Here is a 17,915-nt window from a genome sequence, read left to right on the forward strand (position 1 = left end):
CTTGCAGGTGCTCCGTCCATTGAGCTGAAGCAGTTCATGGAGGTTGAGCAGGGCAGCGACATCAGCATCATGGCCAAGATCCGTGGCTGTCCATTCCCCACGCTCACCTGGTACAAAGCCCCGCCCCACAAGTCTGATGACAAAGTGGAGGTTCAGTATGATGAGCACATCAACAAGATTGTGTCAGATGACAGCTGTACACTGCTCATCCAGCAGGGCAAACGTCCTGACACCGGCCTGTACACGCTGGTGGCCTCCAACAGCCTTGGCAAGGCCTCCAAGGAGATGAGGCTAAACGTGCTGGGTATGAATATTTAATCATCAGTATCATTAAATCAATTAAAATCATTGTTTATGTCTGTGAGATAATATCAGCAATCATCTCAGTGTATTAGTAATTAATTATTTATTTTATTTCTATTTTTAAGTTTTTATTTTATAACCTGTCATTAGGTTATTTTCCCTCATTTATTTGACTTAACCATGACAATAATCAGAATGAAATAAACATATCACTTAAAAACTTAAAAACATGGATAGTGGTGCGAATACATATCATTAAAAAGACACTTAAACATGACTATAAATCATAGTAATTACAGTTGTGAGTCACCCCAAGGATTTCTGTCCATTTCTAAATGTATTGCTCTTCTGTATGACTACAGGCCGGCCCGGTCCTCCCTCTGCTCCCATTAAGTTTGAGGAGATCGGAGCTGAGAAGATCACGCTCTCCTGGCTGCCACCAAAGGATGACGGCGGCTCCAAAGTCACAAATTACGTTATCTGGAAGCGGGTTGCCAACAGGAAGACCTGGGTGCCTGTCACCAGTGAGCCCAAAGACCGGATCTGGACAGTGGAGAACCTGATGGAGGGACACGAATACGTGTTCCGCATCATGGCCCAGAACAAGTATGGAGTTGGAGAGCCACTGGACAGCGAACCTGAGGTGGCTCGAAACCTCTACAGTGAGTGGAGCTGTTTGTAACTCATTTATTAACTCCAATAACATCCACTATGATCCTACCATACCCTAATTGGTCAACCTATACACCGATATAACACTCATAAATATATCAAACATATCTTCTATTTCTTTAGACATTTACTTCTTTACATTACTGTTTTGGTGATTTAACACAATGGTCTGTCTGAATAAAAACCGACAGCAGTCTAACGCGATCAGACCTGTAACTCAAGTCTGATCTATTGCTGTTTCGTTACTGTGAGGACTACAGCAACACAAGCTCACACAGGCAGACAGAAAGAAAAATTAAATACATGTCTTGTTCACCAAATAAAAAATTACTGTTATAAATGAACAACTATCATCTCCTCTGCTCACAGTTCAATAAACTATGAAACACTGTAAATGAGACAATGGGTTTAAGGTTCTACTTAAGTTCAATTTAAAGACCTTAACATTGTTCTGTATATGACTATACTAAGTGAGTAAGTTGCTGATCCATTAAGAATTACTATATGATTAACTGAGGATGGGGTATGACATGCATCACAGGTCTTAGGCCTGAACTGAATCAGAACTGTTACAGTTGTAGGGTATTCTACACCCTCTATTTTACAGCAAATATTCTAACCTTTGGTACTTTCTGTCCATCCTCCTGCAGCTGTCCCTGGTCAGTGTGAGAAGCCGACAGTCACCAGTGTCACCATGGACTCCATGACCGTTAACTGGGAGGAGCCTGAGGATGATGGAGGCACGCCAATCACTGGGTACTGGCTGGAGCGCAAGGAGACGACAGGCAAACGCTGGGCCCGTGTCACCCGCGACCCCATCCGTCCCATGGGCCTGGGCGAGTCATTTGTGGTGAGCGGACTCATTGAGGGCTCCCAGTACCTGTTCAGAGTGTCCGCTATCAATGCTGCGGGACCCGGACTTGCCAGCCCCCCCACAGACCCCATCTTTGCCAGAGACCCCATCTGTAAGAGCTACATTCTGAAATTATACAAGTTTGTTTTTTTTAATTCACAGAGAAAGACGTTAACCACCTGTCATCCTCTCCCATAGCTCCGCCTTCTCCGCCAACCCCCAAGGTCTATGATTGGACAAGGTCCACGGTGGACCTGGAGTGGATCCCTCCTCTGAAGGATGGAGGCTCCAAGATCCTGGGCTACTGGGTGGAGTACAAGGAGGAGGGCACAGAAGCCTGGGTCAAGGTGAGAGGAAATACCCCACCTGACATGGTTTTATTATCCTACAAAATAAAAGTCTGATAACCTGTCGAGGCAGACAGCCGCCCACCCTGAGCCCGGTTCTGTTGGAGGTTTCTTCCTGTTAAAAGAGAGTTTTTCCTCCCCCCTGTTGCCAAGTGCTTGCTCTTTGTGGGAACTGTTTGGTTTTTCTCTATAACAAAGTAAGGTCTCGGCCTGACCCTGTAAAGTGCCTTAAGATAATGTATATTATGATTTGGCGCTATACAAATAAAATTGAATTGAATTGAATAATATTAGTTTAATAATATAAGTAAAATAAGTGCAAATTTAGCAACAAAGGCAGGACTCCTGGAGCTGTGGCTATTGTTTTAATCATTTCTAAAGGCTAAATCATCATCTTGACAACTCTTTCTTTGAAACCACAAGGCCTCACCATTCTATCAGGGTAAACCATTTTAAGATAAAAAATCAATGCGACCACAGTTGCTCATTTTATAACACAACTGCAAACAAAACGGGACAGCACAAGACAAATTAACTGAAAAGAACCTTACAGTTCTACCATGTTTGTGATTTTGTACATTTGTTTCAGTATCACTTAGACTGAGTTTGACCTAAAGATCGTGGCTTACTCAAAAGAGTTGAAGAGCAATCACCATTTTTGGGGGGTTTGTTATTCTTGTGCACAAAAAGTAATCAATTAATAGTTCTTTCTTAATAAATCAAATGGTGCTCATATGAATTTTTTTAATGTTATCCCAATATAAGGGTTGACCAATCTGATAATGTTTAATTATTTAATATTGTATTGCATAACTCACTCTAATGTTTATTTAGTAGTTTAGTTCAGATAACAAGCTAAATTGACTGGGTAACGTGAACGCAAATGTGAGTAATTACTGAGGAAGATTAATCAATAGTTCCGGAACAACTCTAAATTGAGCACCACATAGTGGACAATAATGAATTACAAGAGAACAGACTGGAAGATGCTATATTAATCAATCATTAGGTAGTGAGTTATTCAGGAACTACTCATTATTGATTCATTAATTGTTATTCAAAGATAAAAGCCTCCAAAACTTGAACTAAGATTTTCTCATCCATGTCCCCTGTGGGCTTACGTAGAAATCAAAAGCTGGTTAAAAAATTTTAGGTTGAAGAAATAGTGGAACTTTATTGTTTAAAAGGTTGGTTTGTTTTGCGTTTGGTTGGTGGTTGGTATTAATTCAATTCAATTTCAATTCAATTTTATTTGTATAGCGCCAAATCATAATATACATTATCTCAAGGCACTTTACAGGGTCAGGTCAAGACCTTACTTTGTTACAGAGAAAAAACCCAACAGTTCCCACAACAAGCAAGTGCTTGGCGACAGGGGGGAGGAAAAACTCCCTTTTAACAGGAAGAAACCTCCAACAGAACCGGGCTCAGGGTGGGCGGCCGTCTGCCTCGACCGGTTGGGTTTAGGAGAAGATAAAAAGAGGGGGTGGGGGGAGGAGAGAGGAGAGAAGAGGGAGAGAGAGAGACCAGGAACAGCTGTGTAGGATATATATATATATGTTTCTCCCTAATCTTTAGATTTAGAACAAAACTATTTCCCTCAATGAACTGAACATGAATCTGGTATATCTTCAATGTACTCAGCCTGTGTAGATTGCCTATTTATATCATTGACCCAGGGAAAGAACTTGATTGTAAACTGAATGTTTGTGTTTTTCAGGCTAAGGAGACTGAAATCCGTGGCACCCGATTTGTGATCACTGGTCTGAAGACTGGCAGTCAGTACAGGTTCAGGGTAATTGCCTTCAATGCTGCCGGTAACGGCGAGCCAGGCGAAGTCCCAGAGGTGCTTGAGGTCAACGACAGAACCAGTGAGTTGGTCTGAAAGTCTAAGGGGGTGAAAAATTTCCCTCTTGACAATGACTTTATAGAATTTTTGTGATCAAGGAACCCATCATTCAAGCCATTTTAGAACAAGCAGACTGTAATGTTGAGTTTCTATCCCTCAGTTGCTCCTGAGGTTGACCTGGATGCCTCAGTGAAGGAGAGGATGGTGGTCCATGCTGGTGGTGTGATCCGCATCATTGCCTATGTGTCAGGCCAGCCGTCCCCAGAGGTTACCTGGAGCAGAGATGGAGCTGCACTGCCTCCTGAGGCTAAAGTGGAGACGACGGCCATCAGCTCGTCTCTGATCATCAAGCCCTGCGCCAGGAGACACCTTGGCGTCTACACTCTGACTGCCAAGAACGCTGTGGGGGAAAAGAAGAAGAACATCACAGTGGAAGTTCTGGGTAAGTCATTAAAATAAATCTCTTTAGAGATATGAAAACAATGTAAAATTTTTATTTCTTTTTATCAAACCTGGTTGTGTCTTCCCTCAGACGTTCCTGGGCCTGTTGGTATCCCCTTCACCACGGAGAACCTGAGCAATGATTCCTGCAAGCTGAACTGGTTCTTCCCTGAGAATGATGGTGGCTCTCCCATCAGTAACTACATTGTTGAGAAGCGGGAGGCGGAGCGTAAGGCTTGGACCTCAGTCTCCTTCACCGCCAGCAGACAGAATGCCATGGTTCACGGCCTCACCCTAGGAAAGTCCTACTTCTTCAGGGTGGCTGCTGAGAACGCCATCGGCATTGGACCCTTTGTGGAGACCGCAGCCGAAATCGTGGTCAAGGAACCCATCAGTGAGTTTAGTTAATCAAGCATGGTGACCATTGATCTCTTCACTTATAACTGATATGAAGATATCAGATTTTAAGGAGTCGGAGTCCTGAGAATTCAGTTAAGACATATATATATAATATATATATATATATATAGATAGATAGATAGATAGATAGATAGATAGATAGATAATAAAATAAAATTTGAACCAAAAATTACAAAACCCATTAATCACATAACAAGTTCCCTTCTTCAGAAAAAAAAAACTGTGTGTCTGTGTGTTTGCATTTCTGTCAGATGTGCCAGACCGCCCTGAGGAGCTGGAGGTCACCAAGGTCACCAAGGATTTGATCAGCGTAACCTGGAAGGCACCCAAGTATGACGGCGGCTCAGAGATCACCATGTATATCTTAGAGGCACGTATGATTGGCAAAGACAAGTTCACCAGACTGACGAAGGAGAAGTTGATGGACAGGAAATACACCTACGATGGTCTGAGGGAAGGTGAGACCTACGAGTTAAGGGCCATTGCTGTCAATGAGGTTGGACCCAGCAAACCATCATTCTGCACCAAACCAATCACCTGCAAGGACGAACTGGGTGAGAACTTATTAACATGGCCAGCTGTCTTGTCTGTTTTAATCAGTTTTTAGATTGATTGACAACAACTGGTTGCAGTTTATTTCTTGGAAAAAAACTATTGACCCACAGAGACTGAAGTTCTGCTGTTCTGTTTCATTGGAAACATTTGGAGTGCGGATGTTGCCTCAGAAATGCACAACTGAAAGTGTTTTTATTTGACAGAAACAAGCAGGGATCATCAGCAAAAAATAAGATGTAGGTAGATGCAGGGGTGCAGAAGCTAAATCACTGATTCAGACGAGGAATGGGAGAAGACTTAAAATAGACCCCTGTGGTGCACCACAAGTATTTCTTAGCATACCAGGGCTTAATTCAGTTACTGTATATTTACAAATTGTTTCCAGTAAGAAATACAAGTAGAAAGGCATTGGTAAGTCAGTCCATGAACTCCATAATTTGTTTGTGTAATAAGCATTCCTCTACTACAAAAATACACCAAAACCATATTCATTATTTTTCAAAACAGTATGCATTTTTCCTTATTTATATAACAGTCAAAGTTGATTGAATTAAAATAGGGAAAAATAGAAACACCAAGAAGAACTGTGTGACACATCATCTGACTCTGTCTTCATTTTTCATTTTTACAGAGCCACCAACCATTGAGCTGGATTTCCGCGATAGGATCATCATCCGTGTGGGTGAAAGCTGCCTGCTGCAGGGCCGTTACACCGGCAAACCTTCTCCATCCATTGTGTGGTACAGAGACGACAAGGAGCTGAAGGCCGACAAACATATCATGTTCAAGAACACGCTAACCACCATGTCACTGGGCCTTATGAAGGCACAGCGTGAGCACAGCGGCAGATATGTGGTGGTAGTGGAGAACAGCACTGGATCCAGGAAGGGACTCTCCAATGTTACAGTTGTCGGTATGTAGTCGGAAGTTATGGAGAAAATTGTGGCTAACACAAGCTAGTATCATCAACAATATACATACCATTTAAGATCCAGCAACTAAATCACAGCATCGCAGATTCCTTATTTTGAGACCTTTTTATTTCTTTCTTCCTTGCAGACCGTCCGACTCCTCCTGTTGGTCCAGTCGTGTTTGAGGAGGTGCACAGGGAGTACATGGTCATTTCCTGGAAGCCTCCTCTGGACAGCGGCGGTGTGGAAATCTCCAACTACATTATCGAGAAGAGAGACACCAACAGAGACATCTGGACCACAGTGACGTCTGCCACAACCAAGACCACATGCAAGGTGGGTCCAGATAGTTTGTCAACTGAACTTAGTCTGCTGTCATGGTATCAGATCTTCAGAGGTCCAAAAATTCATACCTGACCCAAAAGAACCAATTTTATATTGGAAGTGGTTTGCTGAAGTTCAGAGATTAAGTTAAGATTTGTTATTTTCTTCACAGATCCCCAAGCTGACAGAGGGCAGGGAGTACATCATGAGAATCTCTGCTGAGAACATGTATGGCATCAGCGACCCACTGGAGTCTGAGGAGATGAGAGCCAAAGATCTCTTCAGTATGTTCTTCTCACACTGTGTTAAGACACATTTACTTTTTTACCTCTAAGTTCATTTAAAATACATTTCTGAATTCAATTAATAGTTTTTTTCAAGAATCTATCATGTCTTGAATGCACCAAAAAGGTTTATAGAGTATTGCAAAGACTGCATCATTCTATACATATTCTTTCTGCATTGGAAATAGATCCTGAAAAAGCCCTCATAACCTAGTTTTTGCCCCTGTGGCTCCCCCGCAGGAGTCCCTGAGGCCCCAGAGATGCCAACGGTCAGGGAAGTGTACGCCACCAATGCTCTGGTGCTATGGAACCGCCCTCGTGACGGAGGGAAGCCCATTACCAACTACATCCTGGAGAGAAAGGAGACCACAGCCAAGAGGTGGTCCAGAGCCACAAGAGACCCACTGTACCCTGCCACTCAATACCGAGTCCAGGACCTTGTGGAGGGCTGCGAGTATGAGTTCAGGGTGATGGCTGAGAACGAGCTGGGCACCGGAGACCCCAGTGTCCCCTCCAAACCTATTCTTGCAAAAGATCCTATTGGTCAGTCCAACACAACCTTATAAAAAATATGGTTATTATTACTATTTTCATTATTATCCTTATTTATATTATTAAGTTCTATATCTTGTTTCCAAATTAATGTTTTTATACTTGGTTTCCCTTGTGCATAAAAAGATTATATTCAGATGAAGTATTAGTATTTTTTTTTTACTTTTTACCATTACCATTATGTGATGACAGTTATAGCTTCTTTTAACTATATTAGCATAGCCTAGTACATTTACATTTTATGTTCAGATATTTCTATGTCTTTATAATTGCAGTACATACAAGATACAATTCAGATATCTATATATTCAAACATTTAAAAACCCAATTCCAACACTGTTGTTCATACACAAAAATATACAATGAAACTAATACTTATACTATATAAAAAAACCCAACTATAATACTAAATGAAGAAAACATCCAACTTCCAAAAAAGTTTGACATTTGAGGTCAAATATTGCTTGTGTCCATCTTTTCTATAGTGGTTAAGATGGTTCAATTCAATTTTTAATTGCCTGTATTTTATATTTTCCATTCACAGTGCACCCCAGCCCTCCAGTCACCCCTGAGGCCTATGATAAGACCAAGGACTCTGTCAGCCTGAAGTGGCAGATGCCCCGCCATGATGGCAAGGGCCGCATCTTTGGGTACATCGTTGAGTACCAGAAGCCTGGCGCTGTGGAGTGGATTCAGGCCAACGAGACCCCAGAGCAATGCCCCAACCTCCACTATGTAGTGATGGGCCTGACTGATGGACAGGAGTATGCCTTCAGGATCTTCACTGTCAACGCTGCTGGCAGATCTGACCCTGCCTATGTCAAACAACCCATCAAAGTCCACGACAGACTGGGTAAAGGTTCAATTTTTAACTCTTCTGTTCTTATCTGTTATCCAGTACATTCAAACTCCATGGTATCAGTTTTTGAATCACAGTGAAGATTTTTAAGTTTAGCCCATCATAATGGGTTTTGAGAAACATTTCCAAACACTATCATTTTTACTTATACTGTGCTGAATTCATTTCAGTGTAGTTTTGATTAGGTCTTACAAATACATTTTCTTGCAAAAATAAAAACTTAAAATTGATGAATAACTGTATAACATTTTTATACATAATTTATATACATAATTCTATTCTAGCACTGTCTGGTGTCTGGAGTGCTGTCAAAGTGAATTTTGTTAGCTAATTAGTTTTTGGTTTGGCAGTTTGGTTTTTAATGTAAACTGTGTTAATGCTCACCGTTTTCATAGACAAAGTGACTGCAGAGTTTCCACAATAACAAAAAACCTGGTGCTTTCTCTGTTGTTATTACCTCAAACACTGCACCAAATATACCTCATTTATCTACTAAATTTATTGAATTTCTGTCCACAGAGGAACCAGAATTGTTGCTGGATGCTAACATGGCACGTGACCACCTGGCAATGCTGGGCACTGACATCACCCTGAGTGCCACTATTAAAGGTGTGCCGACACCCTCCGTTAGCTGGAAGAAGAATGATGGAGATGTTCCTTCTCACATCACCGTTGCCATCACTGCCACCGGCAGCAAAGTCTTCATTCCAAAGTGCGTCCGTGCAGACTCCGGCAACTACACAATCACCGTGGAGAATGCTGCTGGAAAGAAATCAGCAACTGTTGCTGTGCTTGTGCTGAGTAAGTGAAACATCCACCAGCTCAAATATAGGGTATCTTGAGTTTTTAACAAAAAACTATTTGTGTGAAGACTAATGTAGTTTGTATTTATAGTATTATACAAGTTATGCCTTTAAAAAAAACATATCTGATTTTAGAATATATGTGAATTTCACTCATCCACTTTTGTTTCCACCAGATAAGCCTTCTCCTCCCAGAGACCTGGTGGTCTCTGAGGTGACCAGCGAGTCTGCCTACCTGACGTGGAAGGCTCCTGAGGACAATGGTGGTGCTGTCATTTCGCACTATGTTGTACAGAAGAAGGATGTGGCTGCAGAGCAGTGGGTTCCTGTCGCACCAGCCAATAAGAAGCTGAGTCTGATGGCCATGTACCTAATGGAAGGAATCCAGTACCTGTTCAGGGTGGCTGCTGAGAACCAGTTTGGCAGAAGTGACTTTGTGTTGACCAAGACACCCATCAAGGCAATTGATCCGCTCTGTGAGTAAAACTTATTCTTACATATGTTGTCTAATTTTATTTTGAAAATACAGATCTTTCATATATTTTGTGTAAATTCAATTCAATTCAATTCAATTTTATTTGTATAGCGCCAAATCATAATATACATTATCTCAAGGCACTTTACAGGGTAAGGTCAAGACCTTACTTTCAATTTGTTACAGAGAAAAACCCAGAGAAAAACTCCCTTTTAACCAGAAGAGACCTCCAACAGAACCGGGCTCAGGGTAGGCGGCTGTCTGCCTCGACCGGTTGGGTTTAGGAGGAGATAAAAAAGGGGGGGTGGGGGGAGGAGAGAGGAGAAAAGAGAGAGAGAAAGACCAGGAACAGCTGTATAGGTAATGGTGTTATCAATAATGATGACAGATAACAGTGGTTAATAGTAATGATGAGTCGTGGTGGATCTGGATCCTGCTGCTCCAGGGGCAGAGAGACCTGCAGAATGAGGACAGAGAGAGGGAGAGAGAGGAGAAGCACAAACTACGGGAGAGAAAAAAATACAAAGTTAATGGCATAAAGTAATTGAGAGAGAGCGAGCGAGAGAGAGAGAGAGCCCAGTGAATCATGGGAATCCCCCAGCAGTCTAGCTCTATAGCAGCATAACTAAGGGATGGGTCGGGACATACCCGAGCCAGCCCTAACTATAAGCTTTACTAAACAGGACAGTTTTAATTCTGATCTTAAAGGTAGAGAGGGGGTCTGCCTCCCGAACCCACACTGGGAGCTGGTTCCACAGGAGAGGAGCCTGATAGCTGAAGGCTCTGCCCCCCATTCTACTCTTACAAACTCTGGTAACCACAAGTAGACCTGCATTTAGAGAGCGAAGTGTCCTATTGGGAAAATAGGGAAGTATAAGCTCTCCAAGATATGATGGTGCCTGACCATTAATGGCTTTGTAGGTGAGAAAGAGGATTTTAAATTCTATCCTGGATTTTACAGGGAGCCAATGGAGAGAAGCTAACACAGGAGAGATGTGATCTTGTTTCCTAGTTCCTGTCAGTACTCGTGCTGCTGCATTTTGGATCAATTGGAGGCTTTACTGCATTTTTGGGACATCCTGACAATAAAGAATTACAGTAGTCCAGTCTTGAGGTAACAAATGCATGAACTAGCTTTTCAGCATCCTTTAGACACAGAATGGGTCTGATTTTTGCAATATTTGCGCAGGTGGAAGAAGGCTGTCCTAGAGACTTGCTTTATATGTGAAGTAAAGGACAAGTCCTGGTCAAAAATGACACCAAGGTTTCTGACTGTAGCACTGGAGGCCAAGGTAATGTCATCCAGAGCCAGTATATTATCACATAGTGTATCTCTGAGGTGTTTTGGGCCAATTATGTTATTTTGTCTGAGTTTAAGAGTAAGAGATTACTGGTCATCCAGGTTTTTATGTCCTTAAGACACACCTGAAGCTTGGCTACCTGGTTAGTCTCACCTGGCTTCATGGATAAGTACAGCTGGGTGTCATCTGTGTAACAATGGAAATTTATCTGGTGCCTCCTAATAATATTTCCGAGAGGAAGCATATATAGAGTGAAAAGTATTGGTCCTAGCACAGAACCTTATGGAACTCCATGACTGACTTTAGTGTTGATAGAAGAGTCATTATTAACATGAACAAACTGGAGTCTATCTGACAGATATGACTTAAACCAGCTTAGTGCGGTTCCTTTAATGCCGCCCATATGCTCTAGTCTCTGTAATAGAATCTTATGATCGATGGTGTCAAATGCGGCACTAAGATCTAGCAGGACAAGTAAAGAGACAAGTCCATTGTCTGAAGCTATGAGGAGATCATTGGTAACCTTAACCAGAGCTGTTTCTGTGCTATGATGGACTCTAAAACCTGACTGAAAATCTTCAAATAAACCATTTCTGTGCAGATAATCACATAACTGGTTTGCTACGACCTTCTCAAGGATTTTGGAAATAAAGGGGAGGTTGGATATAGGTCTATAATTGGCTAAAACATCAGGATCAAGAGTAGGCTTTTTAAGTAGAGGTTTAATTACTGCAACTTTAAAAGCCTGTGGTACATAACCAGTTGATAAAGATAAGTTAATCAGACTTGATATAGAGGTGTTGATTAAAGGAAAAACTTCTTTGAACAGCCTTGTTGGAACGGGGTCAAGAAGACAAGTCGATGGTTTAGATGAAGAAACTGTTGAAGCGAGCTCAGAGAGATGTACAGGAGAGAAACAGTCAAAATATAAACCAGTTACAGTGGACTCTGAGGCTGCTGAACTGGACAGTACATCTGAGCCAGCTGTGGGGAGGAGATGGTGAATTTTTTCTCTAACAGAGACAATTTTATTTGTAAAGAAGCTCATGAAGTCATTACAACTGAGGGCTAAAGGTATAGATGGATCAACAGAGCTGTGGCTGTCTGTCAGCCTGGCTACAGTGCTGAACAGAAACCTGGGATTATTCTTGTTTTCTTCTATCAATGGTGAATAATAGGATGTTCTGGCTATACGGAGACTATTTTATACGCCAATAGGCTGTCTTTCCAAGCCTTTAGAGATTCTTCCAGGTTAGTAGAACGCCACCTTCTTTCTAGCTTCCTTGAATTTTGCTTTAAAGCTCGTGTTTCTGAGTTGTACCATGGAGCTAGCCTTCTCTGACTCACTACCTTCTTCCTCAGAGGGGCTACTGTATCTAGAGTTGCACGCAGTGAGGGTACAGTACTGTCAACAAGATCATCAACCTGTGTGGATGTGAAGTTAAGAGGGCTGTTCCCTACTGCATTGATACATGGCAGTGGGCTAAGTACTGATGGGATTCTTTCTTTAAATTTGCTAATGGTATTGTCAGAGAGACACCTGCTGTAATGGACTTTTTTTTCCAGATGCTGTGTAGTCCATGACTGAAAATTCAAGTGGTAACAGAAAATGGTCAGATAAAAGAGGGTTTCTGGGAAATACTGTTAGATATTCAATGTCAATCCCACAAGTCAGAACCAGATCAAGGGTATGGTTAAAAGAGTGAGTGGGTTCATTGACATGCTGAGAGAAGCCAATTGAGTCTAATAATGAATTAAATACAATACTCAGGCTGTCACTTTCAACATCTACATGAATGTTAAAATCACCCACTATGATAACTTTATCTGTGCTGAGAACTAACTCAGATAAAAAGTCTGAGGAAGAGAAGGAGAGAGCTAAGAGTGATCGAACAGAAGTTCGACAGTACAACAGATAATTAGCAGTTGTATACAAAAATACATTAGGATCAGCTGAATTCAACACCACCAACAACCGGAAGTGACACAATACGCTTACCGCAGCACGTCGCAGCACCTTGAAATTCTGAAAGCTCCACTCTCATTGGCTATTTAAATGTGTATCTACTCTAGCAAATACTTGTCACAATAAAAGAAAAAATGGATGTGAGAAAGTTAATCCATAGTTCTCTGCCATCTCGTCTCCGGAAAACATTCGGCATTTTAGAAATATCAGTAAGTTCATAATTTAAATCCACCTATAATCAACAATTGTCCTTTCCTCTATGTCTTTCAGATCCTCCTGGCCCACCCAAGAACCTGCACCACACTGATGCAGACAAGACAGAGGTGTGGTTGGCATGGGAGTGGCCTGACCGCACTGGTGGAAGTGAAATCACTGGCTTCATCGTGGAGCACCAGGAAGAGGGCAAGACTGACTGGGTCACCTTCAAGACCGTGAGTAATAACCATGCCCATGTCACCGCTCTGGAGGAGGGCAAGACTTACCGCTTTAGGGTGAAGGCCCAGAATGCCATTGGTGTCAGCCGTCCTGACACTAGCATCCCCATCACTTGCCAGGAGAAGACATGTAAGACACGTGATTCTTATGGAGTTGTTTCTAATTGCATATGCTGCTTCTGTTTTCATTTACAAACCAAAAAACATTCTAATACTGTCACTGTTTTGTTATCTTTCAGTGCCACCAACTATTGAAGTTGATGTGAAGCTTATAGAGGGTCTTGTTGTCAAAGCTGGCAGCACTGTTGTCCTTCCTGCAAAGATGACAGGCATTCCCATTCCCACTGCTAAGTGGATGACAGATGGCAATGAGATTGCATCAGAAGGCCGCTATCACATTGAGTCTGCTGGATCCTCAACCACTCTAAGTATCCCTGAGTGCCAGAGAGGAGACACTGGAGAGTACATACTCACTGTGTCTAATCCTGCAGGCAGCAAGACTGTCGCCCTACATGTCACTGTGCTGGATCTTCCAGGTCCACCCATCGGACCTATCAATATCTTAGAGGTCACCCCTGATTACATGATGATCCAATGGAGGGCGCCCAAGGATGATGGTGGGACACCCATCACCAACTATGTAGTGGAAAAGAAGGATGTGAAGAAGCCATGGGAGCCCTGGTCTGTTGTTAGCTCCAGCGGCACCAGTACCAAGGCCAAGGTGTCCAGGCTGGAGAAGGGCCGTGAGTACATTGTTCGTGTCCGAGCAGAGAATAAGATTGGCATTGGTGCTGGGCTTGAGAGTCCTCCCACTATTGCCAAGCACATGTTCAACCCTCCTGGTCCACCAGGCCTGCCAGAATGTTCTGATATCACAGAAAATGCTGTGACAGTGGAATGGACCCTTCCCGAATATGATGGAGGAAGCCCCATCAGTGGCTATGTGATTGAACGCAGAGAAATGACAGGGAAGTGGATCCGTGTCAACAAAACTCCTGTGCTGGACCTCAGATACAGAGTTTCAGGCCTATTTGAAGGCAACAGCTATGAGTTCAGAGTTTTTGCTGAGAACATTGCTGGTATCAGTGAGCCTTCTCCCACCTCTGACCCCATTAAGGCCACTCGTGCTATTACCAAACCTGGACCCCCTGGTAATCCTAAACTGAAGGACTGGAGCAAATCCTATGCTGACATCTGCTGGACCAAGCCCACAAGAGATGGTGGCAGTCCCATTCTTGGTTACGTGGTCGAGGCTCAGAAGACAGGAACTGCCCAGTGGGACAGAATCAACAAGGATCTCATCAAGATGTGTGCTTACAGAGTGCCAGGCCTCATTGAAGGAATGGAGTACAAAATTCGCATCAGGGCCACCAACAAGGTTGGTGACAGTGAACCCAGAGAACTGCCACAGACCATCTTGGCAAAGGACATCCTGGTGCCTCCTGAAGTTGTTGTTGACGTGTCTTGCCGCGACTCTCTGACAGTCAGGGCAGGTCAGATCATCAGTTTGATCACTAGGGTGAAAGGCAGACCAGATCCAGAGATCACATGGACCAAGGATGCCAGAGCCTTGTCCCGGGATAAACGCACTGAAATTAACAACAACTACCCTCTGTGTGAACTGGTAATCAATGAGGCAGTCAGGTCAGACTATGGTAAATATGCAATTGTTGCCAAAAACAGTAGTGGACAGGCACAGGCCACAATTCTTGTCAATGTGCTGGACACACCAGGAGCTTGTCAGAACCTGAAAGTGGCCTATGTGACCAAGAACTCCTGCATGGTGTCCTGGGAGAACCCTGAGGACAATGGAGGCACTGAGATCACTCAGTACATTATTGAGTGCCGTCAGCCCAGCCAGAGAGGTTGGACTGTCGTCTCCAATGACTGCACCAAGCGTCTGATAAAGGCTCCTCTTACTGAAGGTTGTGAGTACTTCTTCCGTGTCAGTGCAGAGAACAAGATTGGTGCTGGTCCACCTACTGAGACCAAGACACCTGTGCTGGCAGTTGATCCAATTGAAAAGCCTGGTGAACCCATTGACTTCCATATCTCTGAGATTGGCAAGACCTTCTGCTTCCTCAAGTGGAAGAAGCCAGACTACGATGGCGGTAGCCGCAACCTGGGTTATCATGTTGAGAAAAAACCAAAGGAGGCTGAGGAGTGGGAAAGGCTCCACAAGGGTGCCATTAAGGAGACTTACTTCATGGCTGACAGGTGCATTGAAAACCAGATCTACCAATTTAGAGTTCAGACTAAGAATGAGGGAGGTGAGAGCAACTGGGTCACCACAGGTGAGGTCCTGGTTAAGGAACTGCTTGTGGAGCCTGAAATCAACATTAAACTGGATGGAACCCTTGTGGTCAAGGCAGGAGATTCCATTCCTATTGAGGCAACAGTGAAGGGCAAACCCCAGCCTGATGTCAAATGGACCAAGGATGAGAGCACAGAAGAGATTAAAAAGGGCCCCAGGCTTCAGATTGAAACTGGTGCTGACTTCTCAAAGCTGCTGCTTACTGGTGCCAGGCGCACTGACAGTGGAAAATATGTTGTCACTGCCATCAACATTGCAGGAACCTGCTCTGCTCATGCCAAGGTCAATGTACTGGATAGACCCGGCCCCATCAGGGATCTCAAGGTGTCTGGTATTACCACCGACAGGTGCCATCTGGCCTGGGAAACCCCAGAGGATGATGGTGGCTGTGATATCTACAACTACATTATTGAGAAATGTGAGACCAAGAGGGGAGTCTGGTCAGTCCACTCCAATGCTGTCATCACCAACAAAGCTAAAGTTACTCGCCTTATTGAAGGTAATGAGTATATCTTCAGAGTTCGTGCTGAGAATAAGATGGGTCCTGGTCCTGCAGTGCAGAGTGAGGCCATTGTTGCAGGAACCCAGTTCAGTGTTCCTGATGCTCCTGAAGCACCAGAAGTCACCAAAATTGCCAAGGAGGAGATGACTGTGCAGTGGTCAGAGCCTGAGAGAAATGGAGGCAAGCCAATCACAGGTTATCTTTTGGAGAAAAGGGAGGAGCATGCCGTTAGATGGTCTCCTGTCAACAAAGATCCAATCCCTGGAACCCGTTTCACAGTTACTGGACTCCTGCCTCTCCATGACTACCAGTATAGAGTCAAGGCTGTCAATGAAATTGGCATCGGCAATCCAAGCAAGCCATCACGTGCCATCACTGCCAAGGATGCAGTTGGTTTGTAACAAATTATAATATTTACACTGTCTTTGTTATTTGTTAAATGTAATTCATATGGGATTGCAGTGGACACAATCCATAGCTTCATGTTCACACAATTTTATGTCTTCTTACAGAACCTCCAGCACCTCCTACCAACCTGAAGGTCCTGGACAGCACCAAGTCAACTGTCAGCCTGGGCTGGACGAAGCCTGTATCTGATGGTGGAGCTCCTATCATTGGATATGTTGTGGAGATGAGAGTGCAGGGAACTGCAAAGAAAGGAGATGATGGTTGGAAGAGGTGCAATGTAGCAGCTCAGCTAGTCGTATGTGAGTTCACAGTTACAAGTCTCGATGAGAAGCTTGTGTATGAATTCAGAGTGTCAGCTCAGAACCAGGTGGGCATGAGCCTGCCCTGCGACCTGGAAGGTGCTGTGATCCCCAGAGAGATTCTAGGTGAGAACTTAATCAAACTTAAGTTTCTTTTATTTAAACTAGATGGCACCTTGGGTTTACCTGGAGTGTCTGTGATGATGTCGTCATGTGTAACAACTATCAGATAACATTAAAAAGTTATCTGTACTTTCGACATCAAGCTGACACCTGCACCATTTCTTCCAACAGAGGCACCAGAGATTGACTTGGATGCTAACCTGAAGCAGGGACTGACAGTGAGAGCTGGCTGTCCCATCAGGCTTTGTGCCACCATCAGAGGCAGACCACCTCCTAAGGTAACTTGGAGGAGGATGGGCATTGACAACGTGGTCAGGAAAGGAAAAGTTGACATTATTGACACCATGACCTTCCTGGTCATCCCCGACAGCACACGTGACGACTCTGGCAAATATTGCCTGACTCTGCAAAGCCGTGCTGGAGAGAAGGCTGTGTTTGTCAATGTTCAGGTTCTGGGTAAGTCCTGATTTTCTATGAGTGACACATACAAGCATACAAGTTGAACTTTTTTGCAGCCAACAATCACAAAAAAGTGCATAAAATGCAATTTTCATTTCCATCAAAAGGGATAACAAGCAAAAATAATCTGGTTTTCCTGACAGACACTCCTGGACCTGTCATGAATCTGGAAGCTACAGACATCAAACAGACATCAGCCATGTTGTCCTGGAGTCCTCCAGAGAACAATGGTGGCAAAGAAGTCACTCATTACATTGTTGAGAAGCGTGAGATTGACCGCAAAACATGGGCAACTGTCAAGGCCGAAGTTGAGAAGGATAAGATTCCCTTCAAAGTTAGTGGTCTGATGCCAGGGACCGAATACTACTTCAGAGTCACAGCTGTCAATGAGTATGGTTCTGGGGTTCCCAGAGTGACGCCCACTTCTTATCTGGCCTCTGATCCTGTCAGTACGTATCATC

The 17,915-nt window shown here is 43.5% G+C and overlaps 1 protein-coding gene across 1 annotated transcript in view; it reads left to right on the top strand.

Annotated features, from left to right (window-relative positions):
• Positions 1–17,915, top strand: part of LOC139614948 (titin-like) — a 192,916-nt gene that overhangs the window by 120,304 nt on the left and 54,697 nt on the right. The window contains exons 149-168 of the mRNA XM_071472645.1: positions 8–304; positions 666–965; positions 1,626–1,940; positions 2,027–2,175; positions 3,896–4,046; positions 4,185–4,466; positions 4,557–4,859; positions 5,137–5,439; positions 6,072–6,353; positions 6,500–6,687; positions 6,848–6,959; positions 7,200–7,502; positions 8,056–8,364; positions 8,890–9,171; positions 9,350–9,649; positions 13,186–13,479; positions 13,589–16,558; positions 16,678–16,998; positions 17,167–17,451; positions 17,598–17,903. Coding sequence (XP_071328746.1) covers positions 8–304; positions 666–965; positions 1,626–1,940; positions 2,027–2,175; positions 3,896–4,046; positions 4,185–4,466; positions 4,557–4,859; positions 5,137–5,439; positions 6,072–6,353; positions 6,500–6,687; positions 6,848–6,959; positions 7,200–7,502; positions 8,056–8,364; positions 8,890–9,171; positions 9,350–9,649; positions 13,186–13,479; positions 13,589–16,558; positions 16,678–16,998; positions 17,167–17,451; positions 17,598–17,903 — 8,052 coding nt within the window. The remainder of the gene's footprint in view (positions 1–7; positions 305–665; positions 966–1,625; positions 1,941–2,026; positions 2,176–3,895; positions 4,047–4,184; positions 4,467–4,556; positions 4,860–5,136; positions 5,440–6,071; positions 6,354–6,499; positions 6,688–6,847; positions 6,960–7,199; positions 7,503–8,055; positions 8,365–8,889; positions 9,172–9,349; positions 9,650–13,185; positions 13,480–13,588; positions 16,559–16,677; positions 16,999–17,166; positions 17,452–17,597; positions 17,904–17,915) is intronic.

This window comes from Trachinotus anak, unplaced genomic scaffold (assembly GCF_046630095.1).
Source record: "Trachinotus anak isolate AG129_WGS33_773 ecotype Australia unplaced genomic scaffold, CSIRO_AGI_Tana_v1 ptg000039l, whole genome shotgun sequence".
NCBI lineage: Eukaryota > Metazoa > Chordata > Actinopteri > Carangiformes > Carangidae > Trachinotus > Trachinotus anak.